The sequence below is a fragment of the Chlamydotis macqueenii genome, chromosome 6 (assembly GCF_036417535.1).
Source record: "Chlamydotis macqueenii isolate bChlMac1 chromosome 6, bChlMac1.mat, whole genome shotgun sequence".
Lineage (NCBI taxonomy): Eukaryota > Metazoa > Chordata > Aves > Otidiformes > Otididae > Chlamydotis > Chlamydotis macqueenii.
This window is the reverse complement of record NC_141561.1, coordinates 18,018,649-18,046,125: the sequence shown is the minus strand read 5'-3', so window position 1 is coordinate 18,046,125 and position 27,477 is coordinate 18,018,649. Positions and strand designations below refer to the sequence as shown.

The following is a 27,477-nucleotide window of genomic DNA, read 5'->3' as shown; positions in this document are numbered from 1 at the left end:
AGGTAGTTATGTGTGGTGGAACAATATGCATCCAATAGGGGAGGCATACTTTAACCCTCGGCCACCAGCTCTCGTGCTATAGATAGATCCTGCCCTTTCTGTATCCTATTTACAGTGCAAAATATTTTCTTTCTGCCTCTGTGGTTGCAGAGGGTGAAGAATGAGTGGCACAGAATATGGCAATGTCAGCCTTAAACTTTCTAGCTTTTACTTTAATTGCCCTCTCCAATCCCCACCCCCAGAGAAGTATTTTACAATATCCAGTATGACTTCTTGTAATGCTGAAACCTGTGCTCCATTATGGAGTATTTCTTGGTGACTACTGTTTTTTTTCCTTTTAACATGACTGTTGGTTTTGGGCACTTTTTTTTTTTTTTTTTTCTTATCCAACTTGAGAAATATTATCTAGCCTTATTTTTGTGCTCTTGCAAGCAGTCCACATGTTAAAAACTCAAAAACTCAACTGGCAATAAACTTAGATCAGTACTCTCTCTTTTTTTTTTTTTTTTTTTTAAGTGCTAGTTGTTCTGATGGGTATTTTCAGTTTTCTTCCAAAATAGCTCTAACTAAAACATTTGTCTTTTGATACTATTTGATCAATTGCAATGTTCTACAGACTGAAACATCTTTTTTCTTTTTTTTTTTTTTTTTCTCTACAGATAAAGGGATATTTATTATCCAAAGTGAGGACTCCAACTTGTGCATTAAAGTGGACACAGCTGGCCTTTTCCTGGAAGACTGCAGCCAACTCTCAAAAGACATGTTATGGAAATGGGTATCCAATCGCCGTCTTTTCAACATCGGCAGAAGTACCTGTCTAGGACTGAACATCAGTAGACCAGAACAGCCGTTAAGTATGCTTGAATGTGATTCCACTCAATACTCGTTATGGTGGAATTGTGATGGAAAAGCATTAGTTGGTGTATCAGAGTACAAATTAGCTGTTGAAAACAGCAAACGTATTGTGGCCAAAAAAAAATCTACTTATCAGTGGAAAGAGTACATGTCCTATGATGAAGACCTTTGTGAACACCCATTTCAAGGTAAAAATAAAATTTTATCTTAGAAATGTAGATGGGAAAAGTGCAAAAGTTCTTTTGAAGCAAAGTCAGGTGCTTATGATCCCTTTCAGCTTCTATTATCATTTGGGACTCAATGTTTGGTTTTTTATATGCAATGATTGAGATGAGCATACCATACAATTGATTTTTTTTTTTTTTATCCCCTTATCTGTTATATGGACCTAAAAAAGCACCAGTATCCTTGCAAACCAGGAAATGCTCATTTCAAATCCTCTATAAACGAAAAAGGGGAACTAAGGATTTGTCGTTGCCTGTTCTGCAACTGTAATTGTCAGATAAACCTCAAGAGAGATAGCAAAGGATTTGTAATTCCTGTCACTGAGAATCAGTCTGTGATAGCAGCATGCGTGGACCAAATGTTTGCAACGTTCAGCACCTGGACTCTGAACGTGCCAAACTTTGGAGCAGAGATCAGGCTTTTGATTAATCCTGCTGTACAGCTAGTGAAGGCATAGGAATGTATGTCAAGATCCAGATCTGCAGACATGAACAGTTTTTCCAGGTGTAAGGACCAAGAGAAACCCATTGACTACAAACAGCAACAGACAGACTGCACCTTGACCCCTGCCTCGGCATTTCTGTAGAAGGAAGGACCTAATGTTTGCACAGCGTGTCTCAGACTGGAGCTGTTGATTCTCCCCATTTGAACTGGGTGTTTGGATTGCAGATCTGTTCTTGGTGGTTTTTTCTGTAGGTGTAGCTGGGCTTGGCCTCTGCTAACCCCAAAGTCATTCCTTTTGGAGCTGTGGTAACTGGGAATGCACTGTAGCATCCAACCTCTTCTTTAAAACCTAGTGGAGTTCATACTTAAGACTAGGCAGAAAATATTTAAACCCACAAAAAGTCTTACGCATTTGCTATGTATTTATGGTGAGATGAAAGCAGACTTGGTTTAGCTGTAGTACTGCAACATCTGGGAGAAGAGGATCAGCCCTAGGCAGGCACTTCTAGCTTGGTTTCAGTACCAAAGTAATTAATTGAATTGGCAAATTTCTTTCACCTCGAATTTCTATTTTACTCCTTCTACCTTATCTTATTCAAATGCAAGCCAGCCGGTTAGTCCATGAGATTGGGGGAGCATCTCTACCTTCAAAGAAAAAAAATGTATATAACTGTGGTGAGAGGCCAATAGCTGTTGAATTTGGTTTCTTGCCAGGACTGAGATGATCCCACGCACCTCCATGGCTAGCTGTATAGTAGCAGGCAGATAGAGAAGCAATCCTGGTTTATTTTTTTTTTACCCTTGTTCTTTCTGTCATCTCTTCATATCAGAAGGCTTTAAAGGGGATTTACAGTGTGTAAGCTGCTTTTTTTTTTTTATATGTACGCAGCCAGCCATTAACTCTGGAAACCTCTAGGAACCTGGCAGTATGTACTGAGTCTGTAGTTGAAGGACTTTGATCTTTAGGCTATCAACACGGGATCTTTGACAAACAATTTCATTTTAAGTGTTATTATGGTTCTTTGACCTTCTGTAGAAGCTCTGAGGATAAGGAGACACTGAGGTAAAGCTTTTACAGCTTTCAGTTGCACTGGATTCTCTTAATATTTTGGTACTCAAACTACAATAGGAAAATATTTTAAATATTTTATAAGGCATTAATTGATTGTGACAACAGATGTATGTAACATCAGTTCTTTAGCTAGATTATTATTCCTCATGGTATAAAAACTTATTTTTTAAAGTTTATTTAATATTCCTTTGTCTTTCACATTTCCTTTCCCATAGAGTGACAAAGAGAATGGAAAAAACATTAGCATTCCACTTTATAAGGAGTGGGAGGTGCAGGGGAAATAATTCTAAATTGCTTGTCTGTCATCGACTAAACAAATAAAAAATAAGTAGAGTTTGCATCTGAGTGTGTACTGATTCTGCTAACTGTTGTTTTAGGTAGTTGTTCTGAAATGTAAGTTCAGATTTGGTATGTTAATTGTTCAGGTTTGGTTTTCTTTTTTTTTTCAGTTGTAGGAAGTTATGAGAATGTGCCTTGTTTCATGCTGACAAATTTCATAAACTATTATTTTCAAGTTCTATTCACTGAAGTTATGCTGCTCTTACTTGTAATGCTGTGTTATCAATTATAAACTATAAACTAGAAAATAACTTTAGGCATTTTATTTTTATCACTGCTGCTAAAAATGGGAATAATGAAATATGAGGGCGAAGAAATTTCTGTGGTCTGAGTTCTTTTAATCTCTGCATTTTGTTTATTCCAGAAACATATACCTTGCTGGGCAATTCTTTTGGTTTCCCATGCGTTTTTCCATTTAAATATAACAACAAGTGGTATTATGAGTGTACCAGAGATGGAAAGGAATTTGACTGGTGTGCCACAACAACTCACTATGAACAAGATGAAAAGTGGGGGTTTTGCCCAAGTGCTGGTAAGATGTTGCTGGTCTTCTCTCTCCCCCCACCCCCAAGATTATCTTTGCTCTTTGTTTGTTAATAATTCTAGGATGCACTCTGTTTTGGGTTCATTCCCTTCTGTTAAAGGGGAATGTCTCTTTAAAAAAACACAAAAGAAGACTTTAGCAAATTTTATTGTAATTTATCATGTTTGGCCTTTACAGACCCAAGTCCTCATCCCAAAAGCAAAACTAGAGGGGGTGAGTAGAAGGATGTTATTCTGCGCAGCCCACTGACCTTACCCTGCAGTAAGGTCAGCCCACTGACCTTACCCTTACCCTCTCTCCTCTGTCCCAGTGACACAGGGAGCTCCTCTGAAGCATCTACAGTGAGGGTTGCTCCTGCAAGGTCACGTTCTGCTTTTGACTCTGTTACGTTGTGCTTATTCCTTTGCTTCTGTGCTCTACTGGGATGTGTCTTGGGCCTTTAAAGCAATAGCTTTAAAAATACTTGCTATCTGAAAGATTTTGTATGTATAATCTACATGAATATTCTAGCTTTTTGCATAAATAAGCAAAATAGAAAAGGAATCTGTCAGCAGAAGTGGTTTGGAAAAGCCCTCCCTGCTATGTTTCAGATCTCTGTTTCAAAGCATCAGAAGGCATCTGTAAATGTGTCTTTGTAATGGGGATTTCTAGGCAACCATTATAAAAGATGTTATTTTCAGCCTTACTTATACTTTGTAATTATAGTAAGTTTTTTTCTCTTGAGTACAAGATAGCAGGAGATCCAGCGACTGCTGCTCTGCTAGTTGGGTGAGATGTTCATAGTTTAAATATTTCAACATTCAGCCTTAGGAACAAATGGTCAGCTGGTATGAATTAAAATGTAGCTCTGTTGGCTTGTGAAAAGTCACCACGAGCTGCAGATCAGCTCCTGAGTATTTTATCAACTGTATGAAATATGGAGCAATGTTTTGTTCCGTTAGTGCCTTATGTCCACCTGCCCTTTAACAAAGGAACAGGAAAGGAGTTTGTAATCATGCTTCCATTGGGATGCTACTGTCATTAATTAATTGAGTTGTTCAGGGTGTTATATTTCTGATTAGTTTGTAGTTGTGGGCTGTTGGTGACAAGTCTGTTTTTGAGCAGAGAGTGGCTGTGGCATTTTTTGGAAGAAGAACCCCAACACACACCTGTGCTATCAGTTCAACCTTGGGTCTGTGCTGACCTGGCGTGAGGCACGGGCCACCTGTCAGCTGCAAGGAGGAGACCTGCTGAGTGTCGCCGACCCTGAAGAGCAGAACTACATAAGTAACTTAAGCAGTAAGTAGACATTTCTCTGGGGACCTTGTGGGAAACCTGTAGTTAGATTTCCTCTTTACCTGTGAAAAAGGGGTAAGCTTTGGAGCTTAATACTCTGTGTGATGTCTCTCCCATTGCTGCCTGCGAGGCTTTGTCACGTAACACACCTCAGTAGAGCTGTTTGAAAATGCGAGGGTGAAGGTTAGTTACCACCTTAATAACCTGAGCGCAGAAGTGGTGGTATGTGTTATGTGAGGGTGTAATTCTCTTAATTCTTCCTCCCCACAGAGACTCCCATTCATTCTTGCAGCTGTGGTTATAGTGTGTTTGTTTTCTTTGGAGAATTATACAAATATTTACCTTCTCTGCAATGTACCCTGGTGTCCCTTTCCTCTGTTAAGTTTTCTTTGCGAGCTGGACTTCACCAAATGTGAATGACAAGAACATTTCTGCAGGCTTGAAGTAAATGTCCTGTATGGGAAAAATGCCAACTCTGTTTTCATAAATGGGTGGTATTCCTTCTCTGATAAGCCTTTTGCTTTCCCCTGTGCAGCAAGCATCTCAGACAAATTTTGCAGAGCCTTCTGACAGCATGGCTTTTGTGGGTATTTTAGTGTGCGCAGAGAGAACCAAGTAGAGGAATGGGTGGTAGAGCTGTGATGCAGAAGGCTGTATCGGGTTTCTTTCCATTGCTTCCCATTATTGCTGATTTTCAATTGCAGGGGGGTTGGACTGGATGACCTTTAAAGGTCCCTTCCAACCTAAACGATTCTATGATTAGAAGTTTTGGTTTATTCCTATTGTAACAAGTCAGGACAGCAGATCTATACCTGTAGATACTTTAAAACATGGGGCCAGTGTGAAGTATAATTTTGTTTATTTTTTCTGTTTCAGGGCAATTAAATGCCACAGACATGATGCTGTGGACAGGCCTGAACCGGCTGGAGGAGGATGCTGGCTGGCAGTGGTCAGATGGAGCACCACTAGTGTTTGTGAACTGGAGAGCAAGTACTTGATGTTCCTCTTTGATATGTTGTAGCAGTGTAGTTATACGCTCTATGTAACTGCAGCTTAGATACACGAGTGCTGTTTCTGCAGCTACATTTGAAAAGTTAATCAAGTGAACTGGTGTACCTCTTCTTTTGTAGAAATATTTATTCATATTCATGAACTAAAAGCCCCTTCTAGGGATGTCGCATCAATTGAGATGGATCTGTTCAAAGCGGTAATAATCTAGCCCTTTTGTAATTTACTTTTAAGGGTGCTTTTAAGATTCTAATTGCATATTTAAATGCTGTGCTCTAGCTGGTTTCATGGAGGAAAGGAGTTTCAATTTGTTTACATTAACATGCAGTAATTAACCTTAGCACATTAACATGAGCTTTGTGACTTGATTTGCTACATTTTGAGGTCTGCCCACCAGCAGATACAACATAGACACCAGAGCTTATTTCAGTCTCTTATCTGATAGCAGCAGCCAAGGAGGGATTGTTGCACGTGTATAAATCATGGTCAATGTTCAGCTGTCCGTACTATTGGTGTAATATTGCTAGAAGTTTGGGTGTGCAGGGATGTTTCTACATTGATTCAGTAAGATGCAGAGAGCCTTACAACACCATTTGACTAGTAAGAACTGAATTTTTGTAATTTTGTGCTTAAAAATGTGTTTGCAGGTATCTCTGATAACCGTTTTAGAGAAAATAATTGTGCAGTGATTAATACAAAAATGAAGTACGGCTGGCAGAGTTATTTATGTGAATCTGAATTGCCTTTTGTATGCAAAAAATACTTAAAAAAGACAGAACATGAAACATTGGGTAAGTCTGTCAATGTTACTGTATCCTGTTTGTGGGTGTGGAAGGAGAACCACAGGAAGCCACCTGAATATAAAGTCAGCAGCTCAGAGTCCGAGCTGGACTAGATGTATGGGTTTGCTAGTTTAAGTTGAATACAGTTTACTTTAACTCAAGTAGTAACACTTTCTTCTGTTAATGCAGTCCTGGAAAACATGTCAAGAGTCTTAAAACTAACAAATAATTTTAATATACATAGCATTTAATTGATTCCTTACGTTATCGGAGGCTTACACAATGCTTATTCTCTTTTTATTACAATAGAGCTACACTTTTAGAGTTTAAAAATTGGTTTTCAGCTTTGAATGGAATTAACCAGTGGCCCATGAAGAAATGCAGCTCAAAATTTGCAGTCATTTTTATGGCATACTTTACTTTTGATATACAAAAAAGCATTGTACATATCTTTTGTAAAAAGTGTTTATATAGTGAATGTAGGATGTATAGTACATAGAATGCCTCAGACTCACATCCTGTGGGAAAGTTAAACACAGAATTGAGTTTATTAAACATTAATTTTTGTTTTGATAAGAACAAGTTATATAGGTTCAGCTTCTTCCTGATAACTTAAAATAAAGTTTCCCTACTTGTTCAGAGGTAATAAGGGAGTTATAACATGTTTTAAACTGAATAACAGATCCATTAGAATGTTTGCACTAGTCCAGCAGCCCAAATAGCTGAATCATAAAATAAAGTGGGAGAAATTTCAGTTTGCTTGGTAGGTGAGTATGTGTTTTGTGTTTTGGCCTCCTTAAGTTGTCTTTGACTGTTTTCAGCATTTGAACTTAAAAAAAAAAAAAAAAAGCTCTGAATGCATTATGAACATAGCATAACCTTGGCAATTCTATCTAATATACACAAACTTTGTATGTTTAATTAACAGATACATGGAAGTTTTATGCCACTCGTTGTGATGCTGGCTGGTACGCACACAATCGCAACTGCTACAGACTTCATAAAGAGCAGAAGAGCTGGAATGATGCTTTTATCTCATGCCAAAGTGACAACAGCGGGCTCATTAGTATATCCTCCATGGCAGATGCAGAGCTTCTCCTTAACTTGCTTGCAAGTGGTGAGTTTTAGGAGTTAGTTTGATGTGTGCAGTGTTTCTTGAAATGTTTCATGATGCCCTTTTGTGCAGCCCGTTAACATTGTTAGCCATTTAAACAGTATATTACATGGCACACTCAAATGATGTTTACAAAAAAGAAAGCATAATGTGTGCTCTTTCTAGGAGTCTTAAAATATATAGCTTCACCATCTCCAATAATCATACTTAAAATAAAGAAATGAATCAACAAAGTAAACACAGTGAGGCCACAGTAAACACACTGGCTTTTGTCCTTTCCTGTTCTTGTCTTGTTGCTTGTAAACTGTTGCAAAATATTCAGTGATCATCCTTATGCAAGAATTGTGCTTAGAAGTAACAACAATTCAGAGTATCTTTTGCTTTCAAGCTAGCCTTGTCCACGCTGCAAAGCTGCTGGTGGTGGTATGTTGGCAGCCTCCCCTTTGATGGCAGCAGAGCGTGTCAAAGGAGTTCTGCTAGTCCGCATTGTCCTAAGAGGTAGCATAATTACACAAGGAACTTAATGAAAGGCTGTTAGGTGCAGCAGTGCCAAGGCTTTTGTTGTCGTAACAGCAGCAAAGTGACTATTTTGTGCCTCCAGCTGAGATCAGTGTGCTGGCAGAGCTGCACTTTGGCCATGAGTTTAAGCTTCCCAGAGCTGGGGCCCAGTGTGTCAGGTTTTATCAACTCTGCCCTGTCAGCTGTGGGTGCAGGACAGTGCATTACATGGGATTTACTGGTCATCATCTCCTATTATCATCTGTCCCGCCACCCATCCTCTTCACTGTCCTGTCTGTCTTTCTCGTAGATTAAGCACCATGCCGTCTTCCTCACCTCTGTTGACACCCTCCATAGATACCAAACACCATTTTTTCCAGAGGTGCTGTAACAGATGTTATTGTTCTCAGCTTGTATTCAACTCCTAAGTCTGCTGCTTCTGTTTCAGACCTGCTCCAGGCTTCTCTTCAGGAGAAGGGCTTACATGCCGGAAAGCCTGTCTGCTTTTTCTCGCTGTAGTAGCTGGTCAGCTAAGACACTACATCAAACCACAAGACTTGTCTTTCCTATGTTTGCCAGCCACTGTGGCTACAACTGTGCTGTCACTGGAATTTTTAAGTGTCACTCAGAAACCTAAAGCTGAGCGTGCCATGGAAGATAATAAAATTAACTCTTTCCCTTCCACGTCAGGCTTTCTGCCCTGTGCACTTCAAAATAAGTTCATATGCTCTTGATTTGTATTTTTCAGTATTTCAAAGCATATTATCCTGTATGTTAATCTATTTTTGAAACAAGTTAGTCTTCAAGGGCAGTAGAACATTATCTCATCAGTGAAACTTCCTAAAGTTCATACACCTTTTTTTTTTTTTTCCCGGAAATAAGGTAATTCTTAAGAAAATCCTATGAATAATTTTTAATAGTGGTGTTGGTGTTACAGGAACAACAGGTATTATTTCTCCACGTTAAAATCTGAATTCACTTATTATTTTACAGAAAATGTAACTGAAACATGGATTGGGTTATACAGTAATAACACTCCAGTTGTGTTTGAGTGGTCAGATGGCACCGCGGTAAAATTCTCTAACTGGCACCGCCAAGAACCTAACACTTTTCAAAGAACAGGACAACTCTGTGTTTCAGCACAAGGATCTGTAAGTTTCCTTTTGTTTTTGAGAGAATTTGACAGACACTTTTATTTTGACTCATAATAATGTTTAATAATTATTTTCTCTGTGTGTGTACTTTTTTAAACCATGACGTGTAGACTTTATCTTTTGATTCCTAATATATTCACATTGGGATAAATACAGTGTAGCCTTTAGAAACCATTTTGCAGTGCTGATGCACAGAAAATTAATCATAGATTTTGAACTTATAGTCAATAAAAAAAATGTTACATAGGTAAAGCTAGCCAAATGAAAGAGAACAAATAAGAACAGCTATTTTGATAAAGACAATGTAATTTTAAATCCAAGTAGTGTATATTATAATTTACAATGCATCAGTCCCTGTCTTGAAAGCTTCAAATTCATGTTTTGAAAAACTGTCAGCTGTGCCTATTTTATCTTGCTGTCAATATTTATAAATTTTATGTAATATCTTTGAAAAACAGATAGTAGGCTATATCTATTTAAAATTACAGAAGTTGACAGCAGTAAAATTGACCCCAAATCAGTCAGGTGTTGTAAAACTGCAAGTAGTGTTCAAATAACATTATGTCCTGTCAAATCACAACTCTTAGCACTGCCAATTTTTTCATAATTTGGAAATAAATTTCCTTTATGTTTACAATTAACAATATTTAAATTGACTAATACATGACTTACATAGGAGGCACTATAATCCATTTTTTTAAAGTATGTTAAAGTGTGAAGACTTTATCGAAAAGAGTTTCTGTTGCCTCTCCAGTAGTGGGTCCAGGTTGCAATCTTTAACTCTTAGGAAAGCCAAGACAATCGCCGTGTTCTGGAAAAGCGAGTTCCCATTGGAAGCAGAAAACAGGACTTTGGTAAAATTTTGGGGTTTAGATACACAAAACTGTATTTTCCTTAGTTTGCAAGTGTAAACAAAGATGTAAAATACAAAGGAAAAGGAGGTTCAAGATATAATTCTTCAAGCATTATTTTTGGTACGTGTCCAGTAGGTGTAGATGTCTGAAAACTATAGCATACAAACTTTGTAATATCTTCAGTAAGGACTGTTCAAATATAAAGATTAGTCTTGCGAAGAACTATAATAGATAGGAAGAACATTCCTATCTGTTTTGAAAAGTGTGTGCTCTGGCATGGCCATACTGTCAGTTAATTAAAATGCGTTACATCCCAAAGAGTGATTCAAAGAGACAAACCCTTTTGTATGACTGATTTGAAAAGTCCTGCTGACGGTGTTGGTAGAAATAAATGATCCATCTAAAGAAAAATAAGTGAATAGAGCGAGAAAAATTACTTGGTTTTACTGAAAAGTTAAAATAGGATGAGGGGGTGTAATCTAATGTGTGTGTAAAGATATGCATCAGAATATGAGTATGGACAGAAAATACTTCTTTTTTTCCCTTAGGAGGGACATTGGAAGCTTAAAAGATGTGAAGACAGATCTTTCTACATTTGCAAAAAAGCAGGGGAATTTAATCATGTGTCTCCTGAGCTGGAATCAAATTGTCCAGAGGTAAGGAGTTCTGTGGTTTTTGTGTGTTAGAGCCTTACTAATAAAACAGAGTTCTGTAGGAAACATTTAAATATAGCTACGGAACATATGGATGTAAATAGATAACTTTAGTTTTTCCTATTAATGACATGCATGTTTTGCTAGGAAAAATCTCATTGTTTGCCTTAAAAGTATATAAACTAAATTTTAATGTAAGATTAAAAGCTTTCCCAAATGCCTTTCATGGCTCATTGCATTGTCAGTGGTTGTGACCCAAGTTCCTATTTCTTTCTAGTTCAAAAGTGAAACCCCTTTTGTCCACCATCTGTGCAAATAATGGCTGTTATATGATGCCTCATCTCACACATGGTTTTCATACATTGAAATGGAATGTCAGGGTGAAAAACAGTCAGTTTCATTGATGTGGAGAGTGAACTCTTCCACTCGTACATTAGCATTCCTTTTACTTTCAAACAAAAATGGGAAGAAGCACAGCTATCCAAATAGGACATTGCAACAGGCTTTTAGACTCTGCGTCCTGGTAGTAAAAGATGATGTGTTAAAATACGGGATCCTTTTCAGAGTGTGAAAAGAACAAACTTGTAGACTTTGTGTTCTTAGAATTTTATTCAAAACTCTGGAGGAGTTTTGTGAACTTTTTTTTTTATCAACAAAAATCTATCTTCTCAAGCTTGCTTTATCTTTTAGCTCATTGTCTTCCTTTTTTAATTATTTGTCATTTTTCTTGAGAAGTCAGAAAACAAAACCAACTCAGTTGAATTATAAGAAAGGTGAAGCTGAACTGTTGAGAGTTGGATGCTGTTTTTCCCCAGACACGCAGTAGTCAGATCCAGCATTCAGGTCATACCATTATGGCGACAGAAATTACTGCTTGATTCCAGCTTAACATTTCCAAAAGTTTTGGAAAGTTTCATGTATTTTATCACTCAAAAATCCTGCATGTTACTGGTCTATGAAAGGTTTGTCACAGTCCTGGTCATGTGAAAAATGTGCAGAGCATCAAGACTTCCCGTTGTAGTCAGGAGCTTGACAGCACTTCACCTTCTGGTACCTCACAGGATTGAGACTCAAGAGATTGAGTCACTGGTCACAGGTAGTTTGGTCTACTCTGGCAGACTTCCTACTCAGGATAAATTTTTGCTTGTTGATGTTTCACACTGTAAAAAAATATGCTGAAACCTGTTACAGTCCCTTGGTTTCAGTAGATCGTTTTCTTTCTAATGTGAAAAAAGTTATATTCCTTTAATCAAAAGAAGTAAAGTACTAAGCTTATTCAAACCTACGTTTGATTTCAGACATTTGTCTTGAAAACTGTTTCTTTTAACATTCAGTGTATATGTTGTTGCTAGTTACGGACCTAATTTTCCAGGGCTAAGTCTTTATTTCATCCAGATTTACCTATTTTTTTCCCCCATTTTTCTGTTGCTAACTTCACTTACATGTACAGAATATCTATTGGTGTTTCTCACATTTGATCTTCTGCTTCGTTAACCTCATACTGTCATTCACGTTGGATTGCTAGTAGATTCTCAGGGAGCTTTGGCCTCGGGCACAGTTGTTTGCTTTTGTAAAGCTTTATAGTCTTATGTGTTATTACTGAGCTTTCATCTCATGTTGATTTTACAACTTGTGCACCAGATGAACTCGTCTTTAACATTTTCTGTGGTTCTGCTGATTGCAGTTTTTGCAATATGTCCATATCAAATTACCAGAAACCTGAGCTCTCTTTTTTTTTCCTACACTTCTGTTATCCTAAGGCATAAAAAGTGCTAAGTGTTTTCTTCCCTTAGCACATCAACTATTCTTTTTTCCTAGTCAGCCCGCTATTACTGAGAAGAAATATTATATTGCAAAGGTCAAATTCTCTGGGCAGTTTTCCCCAACACTGAAATAACAGTTTTAAACACTTTCTTTCAACCAGCTTTTGAAACTGGTTGTGGAGCTGTCAGCTGCTTGATAATTGAGTTGGAGGTTTCTATGTGCAGAACTGACTGTGTTGGTACTGGTGACCTTTTTGGTCCTTTACACTTTATTTAGTGCATCAAAAGATAACAGTATTGTACTAAACCAAACATTTGTCTTTATGGCTGTTGTAACAGGAGAGAATTGTACTTTTAAGAAGATAATTTCTATTAAGGCTACAAAACCTCATAAAGAGCAGAAGGGCAGCTGCTCAGGGTCCGTTCAGCCTTGTGTTCTGCCTCCCACAGGTGGCTGCAAGTGATGTTTGGGGAAGAGCAGGACAGGGCAAATACGGATAAAGTTTCCCTCAGTTTTCTCTTGACCTCCAACCATTCAGGGGGTTTCCTGAGCCTTTTAAGGTTTGTGTATCTAACAGCCTGCATATGGTTTCCCGTTCAAGTGCTTGATGATTTCCCCTTGAACTCATGCGAACTTTTTGCAGTCCCAGCATTACTCAGTGAGGAGATCTATAAATCTCCTACCCTTTGAATGAAAAAAATGCCACCTTCTTTCCATGTTGGACTTTCCTCCTGCTAGCTTAGCTTTGTTTGTTGTCCCCAAGGTCTTGTACTGAAGTAGTTGCCCACCTTCACACCACTCACCATTTTGTAGACCTGTGTCATGCCCTCCCTAAGGCATCTCCTTTTTCCAGGCTGAAGAGTCCCAGCCTGTTCAGTTACTGCTTATCTGGAAGCAGCTCTATACATTTCATCATCCTTGGTGCCTTTCTTTTCTAATATCCTTTTCTGAGTTTGGGGGTCAGAACTCAAAAAAATGGCAAGAAGTGAATTTGAAGGGACAGAGTAACCTTTTCTGTTCTTTCTCTCCTCACAGTTCTTAAGGTTCAATTTGACTTTTTGACTAAGCTGATGTTTCATGGAACTTAACCATCATAACCCCCAGATCCCCTCCCTGCACAGTGGGAGTGAGGTAGCTGTCCCTCGCTTCATACGTGAAATGATTGGGGGATGCAGGGAAGGTCCCCCTGTGCATCACTTCATATTTATCTGTACAGAATGCCATCTGCCATTTTATTTACCAATTACTCAGCATTTTAAGTTTGGAATTTCTCAGTCTGTGCTTGCCCTCAGTGTAAGCTTACTGGCCTCCAGTTACTCCACAATTTTGTTATTTTTTTTTTTTTAAGTAAAGATTAGTATCAAATTACTTTCCTCCAGTCTTTAGGCCCCAAGAAAGCTTTAAGAGGAAGGTTATGCAGTGCCATTTGCTACAGATTAAAATTGCCAAGAGGTTAGGTTGATTGAGTTTGCCTCATTCGATCCAGTGCATTTATCATTCAAGAATTCCGGTCGAAGGAAACTAGACATTTGCTGTTTCTTACCTGTGTCCCCATAGAGAGTTTTTTGGTCAATACTTAGCCCTCTTCTGGCCCTCCTTCCTCGAGATAAAGTGCACATCAAAGTGAAAGTGGCGTTGCTGCGTCCCCTGTGGGACTGCTGGCAGCCCACTGGCTCCCTGGGCGCTGCGGAGCTGGTAGAAAGGAAAAGGGCTACAGGGACATCAGTGATGACCAGAAAGAAAGTACAAAAGGGGATCAAGTTCTTAACAACTATATAATAATAAATAATCTATAAAATAATGTTCATTTCTTTTAAGGGATGGGAAAGACATGGTGGATATTGTTACAAAATCGACAGTACCCCTCGAAGTTTTGAACATGCTTCCAGTGGTTATTTCTGCCCATCTGCACTTGTATCAGTAACCAACAGGTAGTTAATCCTCTTAGACAGCGTGAAGATGCCTCTAACAGGAGCTATTCTAACTTTATAAAGTATTGCATGGCAAAAGATATTACCACTCTGAAATAATATTTGTGTGAGAGGCGAGCATAATTACTAACATTGGCTAAAATCAAAGGTGCGCTTTGCTTTATTTTTTAATTGAAAATAAATTTAGTAAAAAGCAATTGTTAGGCTAATAAACGTTTACAGTAATGTGCACACAGGTGAGCATGCAGGACTCTAAACAAAATGCTTTCTACGGAGGTATGTAACATCTTTAATAAACTGTTAGTGTACTTGAAAACTATACTGAAAAATGAAGATATATTTAACTTTTATAATCAAACTAGATCAAATTTGAATCCAAATAAATTAATGTCTTATAAATATTTCTATTTATGTATGCATTTTATGTGAGTTCTCAGCAAATAAGGGGGGAGAGTAAATGTCTGAAAGCATTTGCGGTCTGTCTTCCCTTACTTTGTCCTATTTACCTGTATTCCAGCTTCAGCAAAGGCTTTCTCCTCTGCAGATGTCCAGATGCTTGGGTTTTCTCTGATCTCTTTGTGATTTACCCTATAGGTTTGATTCCCGTTAAAGTTTATGACATACTGACAGATATATTACATACATACTTTAATCTCTATGCATCCATTGTAAAAAAAAAAAAAAAAAAAAAAAAGAAGGAGGAAATCTCTATTTCCTGTAGGATGAGGGAAGTACTGTAACCACCAGCAATCATATGAGTGATGGCTGGAAATATTTAGGAAAACATAGGCTAACCCACATAAGCATTTACATTGATGAGTATTTTTTTAATTACTGCTGAGGTTTGCTGTTCTGCTGTGAAAAATGCAAAAACTTTTCAGTGTATTGATCCTAGAATATTCATTTAAAAAGTAGGTTGTAGAGGAAGGAGAGTTGATTTAAAAAGAGAGCATGCATGCAGAGGAAATGAAAATTAAATGAAAGTTCTCAGTCACTCTCAGTGTTACAGATACATTCAGTTTTTTACATTAATGTCATCATTATGGTATTTAGCAGTTCTTTTCACAATGTGTGAAACCAAGAAGTCGTATAAGTCTCTGTCGAACTGGGAATTTACTTTGCTGTATATATTTTCATAGGAAGCTGATTAAATGTGCTCATAAACTGAAGCATTTTTGTATAATGCTATGCCAATTATATCTGAATAAGTTACGTTTACATGACAAATGGGTTACCATATACAACAAGTATTAGTTGCAGAAAGATGTGAATGTCTCACGTAACTTCAATGAAGAAATTGAAGAAGGAAAAAGTGATTCCTTCTGTAGTCAGATCAGCGAGTGCTTCGAGTCCTTCAGCTCTGGTTTCTTAGCGCTACTTTGTGTGTCCGGTCCCCATAGCATCTTCTGTGCAGAGCTTTTTCTTGTCTTTCTTCTGTAGCTTTTTCAGACCCCGCTATCTCCTCTTCTTCATACAAGGAGTTTCTTATTTTCATTTTTGCATCATTAATATATTCTGTCTTTATATCTTGTAGTTCAAGCATTGAGCTTATAAGGTCTTAATCTGATGTTTCTTCTATGTGCCCAAATGTTGAAGAAAAAATAGGGAAAAATTGTGGTTTATGCTACAGACTTGTTCCTGAAGTTCCCCACAGCATTCTGTAAAGAAAATTAAGTACCTCATATATATTTCTCTTCACACATAATTTAAATATTTTTTATTTAAATCACTGAAATACCAATTGACCTATTTTATTTTAATAAACTTTTTGTCTTGATTGTTTTATTAAGGTTTGAACAAGCTTTTATCAACAGCATGATCCGTAGCATCGTAAAATCTGAGAGAACTTATTTTTGGATAGGATTGCAAGACCTTAACAACACAGGAGAATACTCTTGGCTAAGTACAGCGGGAAAGAATCGCTCTGTGAGCTACACAAACTGGAACAAGTACCAGCCACGTGAGTAGCATGCCGAGAAAAAAAGAAATAGCTTGGAGGGGGACAGTCTGCTCTCTCCCCCCTGCCACCAGTGGCTTAGCAGTGACTGAAGAGTCCCAGTCCTTTCCTCCCTGCCTGGTCAAGAGCGCAGAGAGAGAAGCTTACATTTTCTGTCGACTCTGCAACTTCCTACCGTGGATTGAGTTAGACGAGTTGGCAGTTGTGGAGAGGCCAGAGCTTCCTTCCCCACTTTCCACCTGGATGCTGTTATTGTGGGCTGCCTGGTTGTGGCAGGATGCTGGATGTCACTCATCCCACCCTCCGGTGTGACAGGGGGACAATTAACAGCCATGCTCTCCTTGTAGACACAGCTAATTCCTGAAATGTTTCTTTTCTGTAAGGTGTTTTTCATACATTTTTTTTAACGGCCTTTTCAAGGAGGCGATCAGGGCTTCCTGAGACTCCCAGTAAAAGGTCACAGAGAAGTCATGAATTTTATTCAGTAACAGTCAAAGTTTGTAATTTGCATTTTATATGAAAAAAAGTGGGTAGAGATTGCTTTAGATAAATTTCTGCCAGTAAGAGCATTGTGTGGAAGTTTCTTCTTCTTCCCCTTCAGTTTGATGATACTTGATTTGCTTCTTTGATTTTATTTGTTTTACAGTAATCTAAAGGAAAACATTGCAAGAAAACAAAATTGAAAAGGTAAAACAGTTGTTCAACATATGTGTCCTGGTTCTGGCCAGGATAGAGTTAATATTTACCTGAGCTGGGTGGAGAACTGAAGCTGGTAGCCCCTATGGCTGGGATAGTTAACTAATTAGCTAACAGCTGGGGTTAATTTACCCAAATTAGCCAAAGGGCTATTCCATCCCATCTGACATCATGCTCAGTATATAAGTGAGGAGGGTGCTGAAGGGAGGCTCCCTGCTACTTGGAAGAGACTGGATGTGGAGATCTGTTGTGAGCTATTGTACTGTATTTGTGTTCCATCACTGTCTTGTTTTCTTCTGTCATTACTGTTAAATTTGCTTTTTGTTCAATCTCAACCCACGTGTTTGGTTTTTTTTTCCTGGTTTTCTTTTGTTTGTCAAATCTCCTCCTATTCTCTCAGAGAGCGGGGGGAGTGAGAGAGAGACTGCGTAGTCTGGTCCCTGTTGGGGCTGAACTACGACAATATGAAATGTAGACCTCAGAGCAATACATGACAATAGAGACAAAATAATAAAGACACTTCGTTTCACTTATTGCTGCTCAGTTTTGCACTCTTTACTCATTGCCTTACTATTGCAGTTTGCAAAAGTTCTATTTTAAATTGCATTTAATCTCCTACATTTTGTGAGAGGAACCCTTCATCATGGTTCATTTTACAAGCTCAAAGTCAGCCAAGACAGGCTTATAAACTGGTCACTGACCAGAGAATGTACTACCGCTGTAAGTTCATCGTGGTTTTATCCAGAATTTGATGCCAGTAAAACAGTCACGTCACCAAAAACTCACAAAATTCAAATGCTTTATTCCGATACTCAACACTTATTCCCATGTCTAGGTCATTCTGGAGGATGTGTGGCTATGCGAGGGCAGCACCCCACTGGTTATTGGGAGGTGAAAAGCTGTAAGAACTTCAAAGCAATGTCCTTGTGCAAGCAAAAAATAAATTCTTACGAAGAACCTGAACTTACTTTTCAAAAACATTTGAGTTCCTGCTATTTTGGATGGGAATCGGAAGCTAATCTGCTCAGCTGCTACAAGGTATGTCACTAACTTGCTTTGAATTTTTCTGATTCTACATCAGCTTAGGGATGCACTGTTTCTGAAATATTTTTGGTAAAGCATTGTTTCTTTCACTCAACAAACAAAAATTGTTACCATCCTTCACTGCATTTTAAAGTGTGTGAGAGTCTTAATGAGAACTATACTTGGAATATACATGACTTTACTGTAGGAAAACCTGTGAATGGTATTTGATTTTTATGGGTTCCTGAAACAACTGCTGTCCAAAATCAACTACGTTTATGACAGTGTTTATTTTATTGCAGATATTTCACAATGAAAAAGTTCTGATGAGGAGAACATGGGCTGAAGCCGAAGCATTATGCCAAGATTTTGGAGCACATCTTGCTAGTTTTAGCCATATCTATGAAGAGACGTTTTTAAACAATTTATTATATACAATTTTTGATAGGTAAATACTTTTTTTAATATCTACAATATCTAATCATATTAATGGGTAAAAAACATACAATTTAGCTTCTGACATCCTCTTTACTAGTCGATGAAGAAGTCTCTAACATAAACTTAGAAATGGGTGAAAAGTAGTGTATTAGCAGCACTGTAATAGGATTGTTTTTGAAGATTGTCTTTGTAGTCGATGTCAAGCAGCTGTTAATCTCAAGGTGATGTTGAGTTAACATTCCCCATTGAAATTGAGGTTTGGCAATTTTAATCCTATTTTAAATGTTTTAATCTTTAAAAATATAATTTAACATTTCAGTAGGAAAACCAGAGTTTATTTCAAGGATACTAAAAAGTTAAGAAATATATTACGGAATGATATATTGAAGCCAAGAATAAATGAATATGGGTATTTGCACTATTAAAAATTATTTCTGAAATAGCTAAGGAAAAAGGGCATGAGGAATGTTATTTTCTTTATTTCTATCACAGGACAGAAGAAAGACAGTTCTGGATTGGATTTAATAAAAGAAGCCCACGTTCTGGAGGGACATGGCAGTGGTCTGACAGAACACCTGTAACTATCTGTATACTATATATTTCAGTAACCTTTCGAGTCATATCTGAGCCTAAATTCACAAAAAATAAGCCTTGTGAGCAAACATTGGCCAGGAAAACTGTTTGGTTTTCGTGTCCACATACTTCACTTAAAGTAATTGTTTCAAAGGATTGATAATACACTACTATAAAAATAGCAGCCTGTGCAAAAGGGCTGTGCAACTGCGAAAGCAATTTGGTAGGATTATGAAGTTTTGCAGATGTGTGCTGTGCTGCTGCGTGCTGCATGTTGCGTTTAGCCCAGGACCAGGCACATGCAGAGTGAACAGGAGTGTGTCTTTATGTATTTACATATATACACATGCACACACACTGGAAAGCCTTAGAGCTGTGCTTACATGCTTTATTTGTTCTATGTCTGATGGTTCATGCCTGCATTTAGAGTGAAGTCTTGTCTGTTTTAATACCACTCCTGATTTTGCACCCTTGAAGATGCTGGTGCCGCATGCCACACTGATGGTTAGTACCTGGGATTTAAACATCGAACAACAGAATAATTTTGAAATTTTTAAACTGTAATTGATTTTCAGCCTTAAAGAATGTGCCAGCTCTGCCATCATTATTAAGTCATTCCAGAATGTGAGTGCAAAGTTCAATCGTGCAACATGTTGAACCAAAGCAAAGGCTGTTGGATGTGGGCAGCTGCTGCTAATCATGTCAAAAATTGTTAGATTCATTAAAAAATTATTTTTGTGGAGGAGTCTGATATAAGATGGGAAAGTTGAACAGGACACTCAGAGAACGTGATTATGGACCCTGTTTTTCAGATTTTACCACCTTAATTCAGGTTGTCCTCTAGCTGTTGCTTATGATGTTCTTACTATCTCCAAGCTCCTCTTACTATACACACATCTCCAAATTATTCCTTTTTCTCCATAATGAGATTTTGAAATGCTTCATCTTGGATTTTCGGTGAAAGATAATGAATGTGCTGTTTTCAGGTTGTGTCTTCATTTTTGAAGAGCAAGTACATTGAAGATGACTCAAGAGACTGCGCAGCATTCAAAGTAAATAGAACGGTCTTTCCAGCACACTGCAATGAAAAGCGTGAATGGATATGCAAAATACCAAAAGGTGAAATGTTAATTAACATACAGTGTGTATTATATCCATTACTTACAATTCAGGAGAGACAAGGAAAAAAGTGTCTAAAAGCCTACTTTTTTACTTACATCTGGAGTTCTCCTCACTGGTCTTCTGCAGGGTATCGTGGCAAAGCTATATGTGGTCATTAGGGTTTGTTGGCCAGTTAACAGGTCTAATATGTGCAGTTAGTTTAAAAATGGATAGTAATGATTAGCAGTTAGTTAGCAGGAGCTAACAAAAGTCCTTATTTTTAAAGGTTACTAAAAATGTTGTTTAGTAAGTGTGGCAACAATTTTATTTTATTCCATGTTTAACTTTTTCTGTCCCTGAACAACCATAGCAGTATTTTTCATGTTTCTGATTAAATCCTTACCGTGTGGAGAAAGCAATTTCAGTGAAATATCTCTTTTCATTCTTAATCAGCAATGTTTTTATTTATTTATGTGTTTTTGCAGGTGTTAAACCAGAGACTCCAACTTGGTACATAGCTGGTATGGAAACACTTTCTTTTTTCACATCTTGAAACGTTGCAACTTGGAAATACAATCTAAGCCATTGCTAAAAATAAAATAACTAAAATGTTCTGAGTTAAAAATTTACATTAAGGAACTCCATAGGGACTTGTTACTACAGATCAAAATCTGCCACTCTTTTGTTAAGGAACACTGAAGCATTGGATGCTACTTCAGTTAGGTAACTAAATGTTGCCAGTAATAAGCACAGGAGTCTGATAACCTTTCCATCACATTAAAACTGCCTTTTTGCAAAAGCTGGGCAACCCTGTTAACATTACTGCAGTATCACAGGATAGAATATAAAACCAAAATTTACTCATTGTTTGGGATTTTTTTTCAAAATTTGATATGTCAAATATGGTTCTGCTGTTAGTTGTGGCATATTTGTCCTGTGACATGTGGCTGAAGGCAGGCCACAGGGGTCACAAAGAATGAGATTTGAAATTAGTTTTTACCCCTGCACAGCACTGACTCTTCTGCTTGTTTTCTAGAGCTGCCATGGTCATATTATCAAGGAGCAGAATATCTTTTCCATGTCAGTCCTGCAGACTGGGAAACTTATGAGTTTGTCTGTGGCTGGCTTCACAGTGAAATGGCAACAATAAATTCTTCCGGTGAACAAGCCTTTATTCAAAATAAAATTAAGAAGGTAACAAAAACTACTCCTTCAATAAAATAAACCCTCAGGCAGTAACTGGTTATTTTGTGGTGCATCTTTTGGAATATCTGGCTGCCTGCTGCTCCGGGTAGAATCTGAAAGAGCTTTTACTTTAGAAATAATTCTCTTGCTGTCTTGCTGAGAAATAACTGCAGAAGCAGATGAATTCCCCCAAAAAACTAAGTTTGTTTTCTTTTAGGTGTTCTCAGTAAAAGCAAAATAAAGGGGAAAAAATGGAATAAAAATACTCTGTCTGCCTTACTGAGGGCAAAATTCTGTGGCTGTAATGTAAAGGGATATCATAGCATAATCTTTAAAAGAACAGTGCTGCTTAAAAAAGCTTTTGACCTACACTTAGTTTTGGTTGCAGTGTATACAGCCTTCCCTGCTTTTAACTTGTAATAGAAAACAGAAGTAGAATTGTGTTGTATTAAGATGGGATTTTTAAGTTTACGAGGAATTATGTGTCATTTTTATCTGCTATTTAAGTAATTTTGTTTTAAAACATGATTAACTGGATTTAAACCAACAGTTCATGGCAGAAATAGCTTGTAGTGAAAGGGCAACGCAACTGGCTATGCTGTCTTCTTCCACATCTACCAGAGACTGATGTGTTGTAATTGCTGCCTAACCTAACACTGAATGTTTATGACTTAAAAAATTATATAACTTTAAAAACCGATGCATTTTTCCAACTTAAGATCACTTAAAATGGCTAATCGGAGAGCTTCTTTGAAGTCAAGTTTACTTACAAGAGATCTTTTAAAAGCAGGTTTATCATTAAAAATAGTGGGTATGTATTATGGCAGTTTGTGAGCATTCTGCAATGAAAAAGCCAAGTTTACTCCCTTGCCATGGGAAATCAAGTTAATTTCCTTTGTATCCGTCTCAGGATACAAACATACACAGCTATTTTAAAACCTACTGCCTTTAGCTAAGCTTTCCCACTATAGCCAGATGTGTCCCAAAGCGATTGTAACTGGTTTCCTGTGGAAGCAGGAGTAACGATGGCAATCAATAGAATAGTACTCAGCAGGCTGAATAGACTTTGCATATGTCATTGGAGAACTTGGTCAAAATTTCTTAGCGTGGAATTTGAAATCACACTTTTAACTATTTCTTTAAAAACTGTAATGTGTAGGCCAAGTGCTGTGATTAGAAAACCAAACTCAGGGGCTAGGCAATACCAAATCAAACAGCATTCTTGAGTCTCTTTGTCAGAAGTGTCTATTTTTGTCATTTGATATTGCTATATAAGCTGTAAGCTGGTGAAATCCTAACTGTAAGCCCAAGGACAGTGTGGCTGCCACAACATAGACTGTGCTTCAGTTCTTTCCAGAAAAAAAAAAAATCCTTCTCAGAGACCGGGTGGCTTTTCCCTGTCATACACATTCAGAACTCTTTTTCCCTTTGGCCCTTTTCCAAAGACCCCAAAGCTGACTAATGAGTGGCTTACCCTAAAAGTGAAGCTCATTCATAGTTTAAGGCAGAATCAAGTCAATGCAGTGATAATAAGTGGATGTTTGAATAACATTATTTCTGTGACTTATGATAATACTTCACCCTTTAGGACTGGAGATCTAGAACCTTTCATGAGTCTGGAAAGCATCTCCAGGAATCTCTTAATGAGCTATATGAAGTCAGTAAATGTTCATAGAAAACATTTTGGAAACATTAAAAACCAGCAGTATATTAATGCTAAAAGGAAATATTTGCTGTTTTCTGTCTTTAGTAGCGGGGAAAAAACAAATTCTGGCCTAGGTCCTTTTCAAGTCAGACTGTAAACTCCTAAAACTGTAAATTCTTAGTTTACAGAAGATACATCAGCAATCCATGGAAACTGGGGGCTAAATAATGCTCTACTTATGTGAATAACCTTATTGAATGACATAAATTAACACAGGCAGGATTCAGCACCTGTTCTTCCCTTTGGAACCCAATAGAGATGTAATTCATCTGCACACAAACAAAGCCTGAATTTTAGGGGTTTGCTAATGCTTTAATAAGAGGGCAACAACAGTTAAACATATGGCAAAACTTCTTTGTTTTATAGCTATCGAATAGTGATGTTCACTGGTGGATTGGATTGCACGCAGAAAACGTCAGCAGTGAGTTTAGGTAAGAGCGCCTGCACTTCAGCTGCTGTGAGTTGCCCTTGGCATGCCCTGTTTACAGGCTGCCGTTCAGTCTCATGGACTAAAACTGTTTGATCTCTGAGTGGGATATTCAAGAGACAGCTTCAGTTCTCATGTAAATATTATTCAGAATGTATTGCCCTTAATTCATCTCCATCTAACAGTGTTTCTTCTAAAAGGGGTATAAAAGATACAAGCCAAAGATGTGAATCTCACTTTTGTCGGTTGTCTTTTTTTTTAAAGCTTAGTTACTAAAGGGGCACTTTCTACACTGTCTGCTTACAAACATTTTGATGGAGATGGCATTTTTAGGTAAGAATAGGAAAAAGTGTAACTACGCTCTAAATGTTTCTGTGCAGCTGGAGAGATGAATCACCAGTAATGTACCAGAACTGGAATGAAGGGAGGGACAGAGATCTGCAGAAACCAGGGAAAAGATGTGGCTTCATTTCATCAGAAACAGGTTTATTTTATATTTCCTTTTGTTGCAGGAGTTGTGACTTGATTCTGTTGCTGGCCAAAGGAGTTATATTTTTTTAAATTGCCTTCAAGAAATGCAATCAATATTACACGGTCCTGTATTACATAGTCCTGTTATAATGGTTATCATCTGCATAACTGCTTTTATGGTTAAGAAAATAATATTAAAATAATGAATGAATATGCTCAGAGACTAGGTTATCGAATTTAAAAGTATATTAATAGTTCCAGTACTCTTATGTCAAAATATAAAGATTTCAGTGATACTGAATCTTTAGTCTTACTTAAGAATCTGTTGTGTGGCACAGCAAAAGGTTAATGCATTGCTGGTTTTCAGTCAGTTTTGTCATAACCAAATGAGCCAGATGCGTGAGCAATAATTTTTCCTGTGTTTATGAACTACTTTTCTAACAACTGCTTTTTCACAACTTATACTCAGGGTTGTGGCTTTTTTTTGATCCCATAGCCAGTCCGCTAAGGGATTTTTGGGTACTGTGGTTTTGGTACTAGTCTTTACATCATCATATAGCTCTATAGTTTGCTAGAGTAATAAAAAAAAAAAATACAGTGCTGCCGGTTCCAGTGATTGCTGTCATCTCTCAGTCTCTGTTTTCTGATGATCTGCAAGTCATATGATAAAGTAGACCTGTCAGGTTCCATGGAAAGAAAAAATACCCAGCTTTGTATCTGGGAGGACTGAAAAAAATTAATCCAGTTGCACTCTTGTAATCCCAGTGTCAAGAGCTAAAACTGAAAAAATGTAAAACCTTCTTTTTTTCCCCACACATAATCTCGAGATTTTGATTCCTGACTTTCAAATGCTTGAGTTTGGCTTTGCTATAGTCACTATTGGATAAAAGGAAGGGGCGCCCACCCTCCCCCATCAGCTGGCTAGCAGATGGGAGTTGGTCAACAACTTGTTGAGTGCACTGTGTTCCACTGAAAAAAAAGTATTTTCAGGTCAGCGTGTATTCAGCAGGTCAGCATTTTATGTCAGTACCTGGATCTTGCCAGCAGTTTTCAATATAAGGAAGTCAAACTATTTTATCTGGAAGGCATCATTTCTATAGCTTTTTTTTTTTTTTTTTTTGGCATAACTAGTATTTTTTTTTTAAATACATGATGATATAGGCATATGTTATATGACTCTGAGTAGAGGAATTGGCTTAACTTAATAAAATCCAACTGGGAATAAAAGTATGAGTCCCAAGGATGATCAAATCCACTGTCATGCAATATGTCCAAAAATGTATTTGCAGAATCTTGTTTTACTCAACAACTAAAGGATACTCTTCTTAACGATATCTAAGCTAGCTAAGAAAAAAAACCTTTCCATTTCTCAAGCCAATATTGAACTGTGATTTTTCTTCTTACACAGGACTCTGGGGCGATGAAAACTGTACTGTCTCTCTTCCCTGTATTTGTAAGCGTAAAGTTGCATGGAAAATAGAGAAAGAGATTCCAAAAGACCAAAATCAACAAGGAATATGTCCCAAAGGCTGGTTACACTTTGGATTCAAAGTAAAACATTTTTTTTTCCTGTTGTTTGATAATTCAAAATGCATTCCGTACTTATGACAGAAATTGGATTTCTTAAGGATTATTCAGTATTTGAAGATTTTCTTCCTTTTTGAAAGCAGGGCCCTTAGGTTTTTAACTACTGACAGTGATACAAAGGTTACAGCTATTAAGTAGCTTTACACACAGAAGTCGTCTTAATAAGGTGTCAAAAATTTTACTTTAGTTGAAGGACATGAATACACATATATGCAAAAGCTTTCTAAGTGTATTTGTCATTTTGCTGTAAAAAGCCTGTTCCACCCTCTCTTTTCCGCTTAGGACAATTGCAAGAGTCTTTTATGGTCTCAAAACAGATCTCTGACCCCTTGTACTAAATTGTCCCAAACTGCTGCCATCCTCCGAAAGATGCTGTTTCAAACAGGGTTCATCAAATGTAATTATAAACGGAAGTCTATTTACAATTGAGGGTCAAAAGGCAATTATTTTATCAGGCTTCTCTTAGATACATATATTCCATAAAAGCACCATGCATTAAGGTGTCTGGATTTATCCCAGTGCTAAACTGCAGTGACTGCAATGATAAATTTAACACAGATTGTGTTTGCCTTTAATCAACTGATTGGAATCCAAGCCTGATTGCAGCTGAAAAACTGATACCAAGCATGTTAGAGAGGTCCACTGCAGGACAGAAACTAATGAAATACTTAGTTTTCAGTAACAGTGTGTGAAATGTTTTAGCGATCACTCTTAGTGATCTGGAGAAAAAAAAACAAAACTATGTTTTCTTTTTTTTTAAACAGTGCTTTTTGATACAAATTCCGAAGGATCCAGAACATCTGAGAAGCTGGTACTCTGCACAAGAGTTCTGTGGTAACTATGATGGGTCACTCGCTTCCCTCGAAGATCAATTGGAACAAGGTAGAGTACTGAAAATATTGTTAAATAAATAAAATTTCATCTTCATTAGGATGCTGTAGCAAAGTTTCATCTTAGATACAGATTTAGGAAAAAAATCCTCAGACCCTACTCAGGGTTACACTGCTTTAAACAAATTAGTATTTCTCTTTCCTGGTTTTACAAAATGTAAAGATTTAAATATCCACTGAGCTACATGACTGTTACGTTTTGAGGAGTTACTGTAATTTTCTGTTGTACATTAAATATACAAAAAATAATGGAATATTCATTTAAAAATTTGCTGTGTAAGATTTCTGTCTTATGAATGCAACATCACATTGTTGTAAAAGCGATCTAATTTTTATCCTTTAATAGTCCTTAAAATCTGATCTATAGTATAGCACATAAGCTATAATTTCATACATTTGTAAAACCACTTGTTTGGAGGTGGGAGGAATCTCACTGGCTATCTTTAGTTGAGAACTCCTACTTTCAACTGAAACTGAGAAAAGTTTTGTTTTCTGTGGGACAGTACCCTGAACTAATACTTAAGTTGTTCCAGCTGTTGTGAACATTTCTGGAAGACTTGCTGGTTGATGCACTAGACCCTAACCCAGCTGAAGTTAATCAATTTTATAGTTAGATGACACTGAAAAGCTGCTCCTGCTTTTATTTTCTAGTCACTATATAATTTCATTGATTAGTAATACATTTTTCAGTGCTTTAGTGTGTTGGAAAATACTTCATCTGTCCCAAAGTGGTTACCAGTTAATTCTATTTTATTCCTGTTCCATTTTCCAGCTTTCATAACAATGAATCTGTTTGGACAGAAAACTAGTGTTTGGATAGGTTTCCAGAGTGACGATTATGAAAAATGGGTGAATGAAAATCCTCCAACCTACTCCAACTGGTCTCCAGTTGAAGTAGTGGATGTGAGTATT

At 37.3% G+C, this 27,477-nt stretch overlaps 1 protein-coding gene across 2 annotated transcripts in view; it reads left to right on the top strand.

Annotated features, from left to right (window-relative positions):
- PLA2R1 (phospholipase A2 receptor 1) overlaps positions 1–27,477 on the top strand; it is a 41,225-nt gene that overhangs the window by 2,913 nt on the left and 10,835 nt on the right. For both annotated transcript variants that reach the window (XM_086751151.1, XM_086751152.1), the window contains exons 2-22: positions 660–1,043; positions 3,300–3,467; positions 4,584–4,757; positions 5,631–5,744; positions 6,410–6,553; positions 7,473–7,661; positions 9,150–9,307; positions 10,713–10,820; positions 14,400–14,512; positions 16,303–16,472; positions 18,001–18,203; positions 18,491–18,636; positions 19,119–19,203; positions 20,186–20,318; positions 20,786–20,821; positions 21,337–21,494; positions 23,557–23,621; positions 23,998–24,101; positions 25,497–25,639; positions 26,440–26,557; positions 27,338–27,468. In XM_086751151.1, the coding sequence (XP_086607277.1) occupies positions 660–1,043; positions 3,300–3,467; positions 4,584–4,757; positions 5,631–5,744; positions 6,410–6,553; positions 7,473–7,661; positions 9,150–9,307; positions 10,713–10,820; positions 14,400–14,512; positions 16,303–16,472; positions 18,001–18,203; positions 18,491–18,636; positions 19,119–19,203; positions 20,186–20,318; positions 20,786–20,821; positions 21,337–21,494; positions 23,557–23,621; positions 23,998–24,101; positions 25,497–25,639; positions 26,440–26,557; positions 27,338–27,468 (3,044 nt within the window). The remainder of the gene's footprint in view (positions 1–659; positions 1,044–3,299; positions 3,468–4,583; positions 4,758–5,630; positions 5,745–6,409; positions 6,554–7,472; positions 7,662–9,149; positions 9,308–10,712; positions 10,821–14,399; positions 14,513–16,302; positions 16,473–18,000; positions 18,204–18,490; positions 18,637–19,118; positions 19,204–20,185; positions 20,319–20,785; positions 20,822–21,336; positions 21,495–23,556; positions 23,622–23,997; positions 24,102–25,496; positions 25,640–26,439; positions 26,558–27,337; positions 27,469–27,477) is intronic.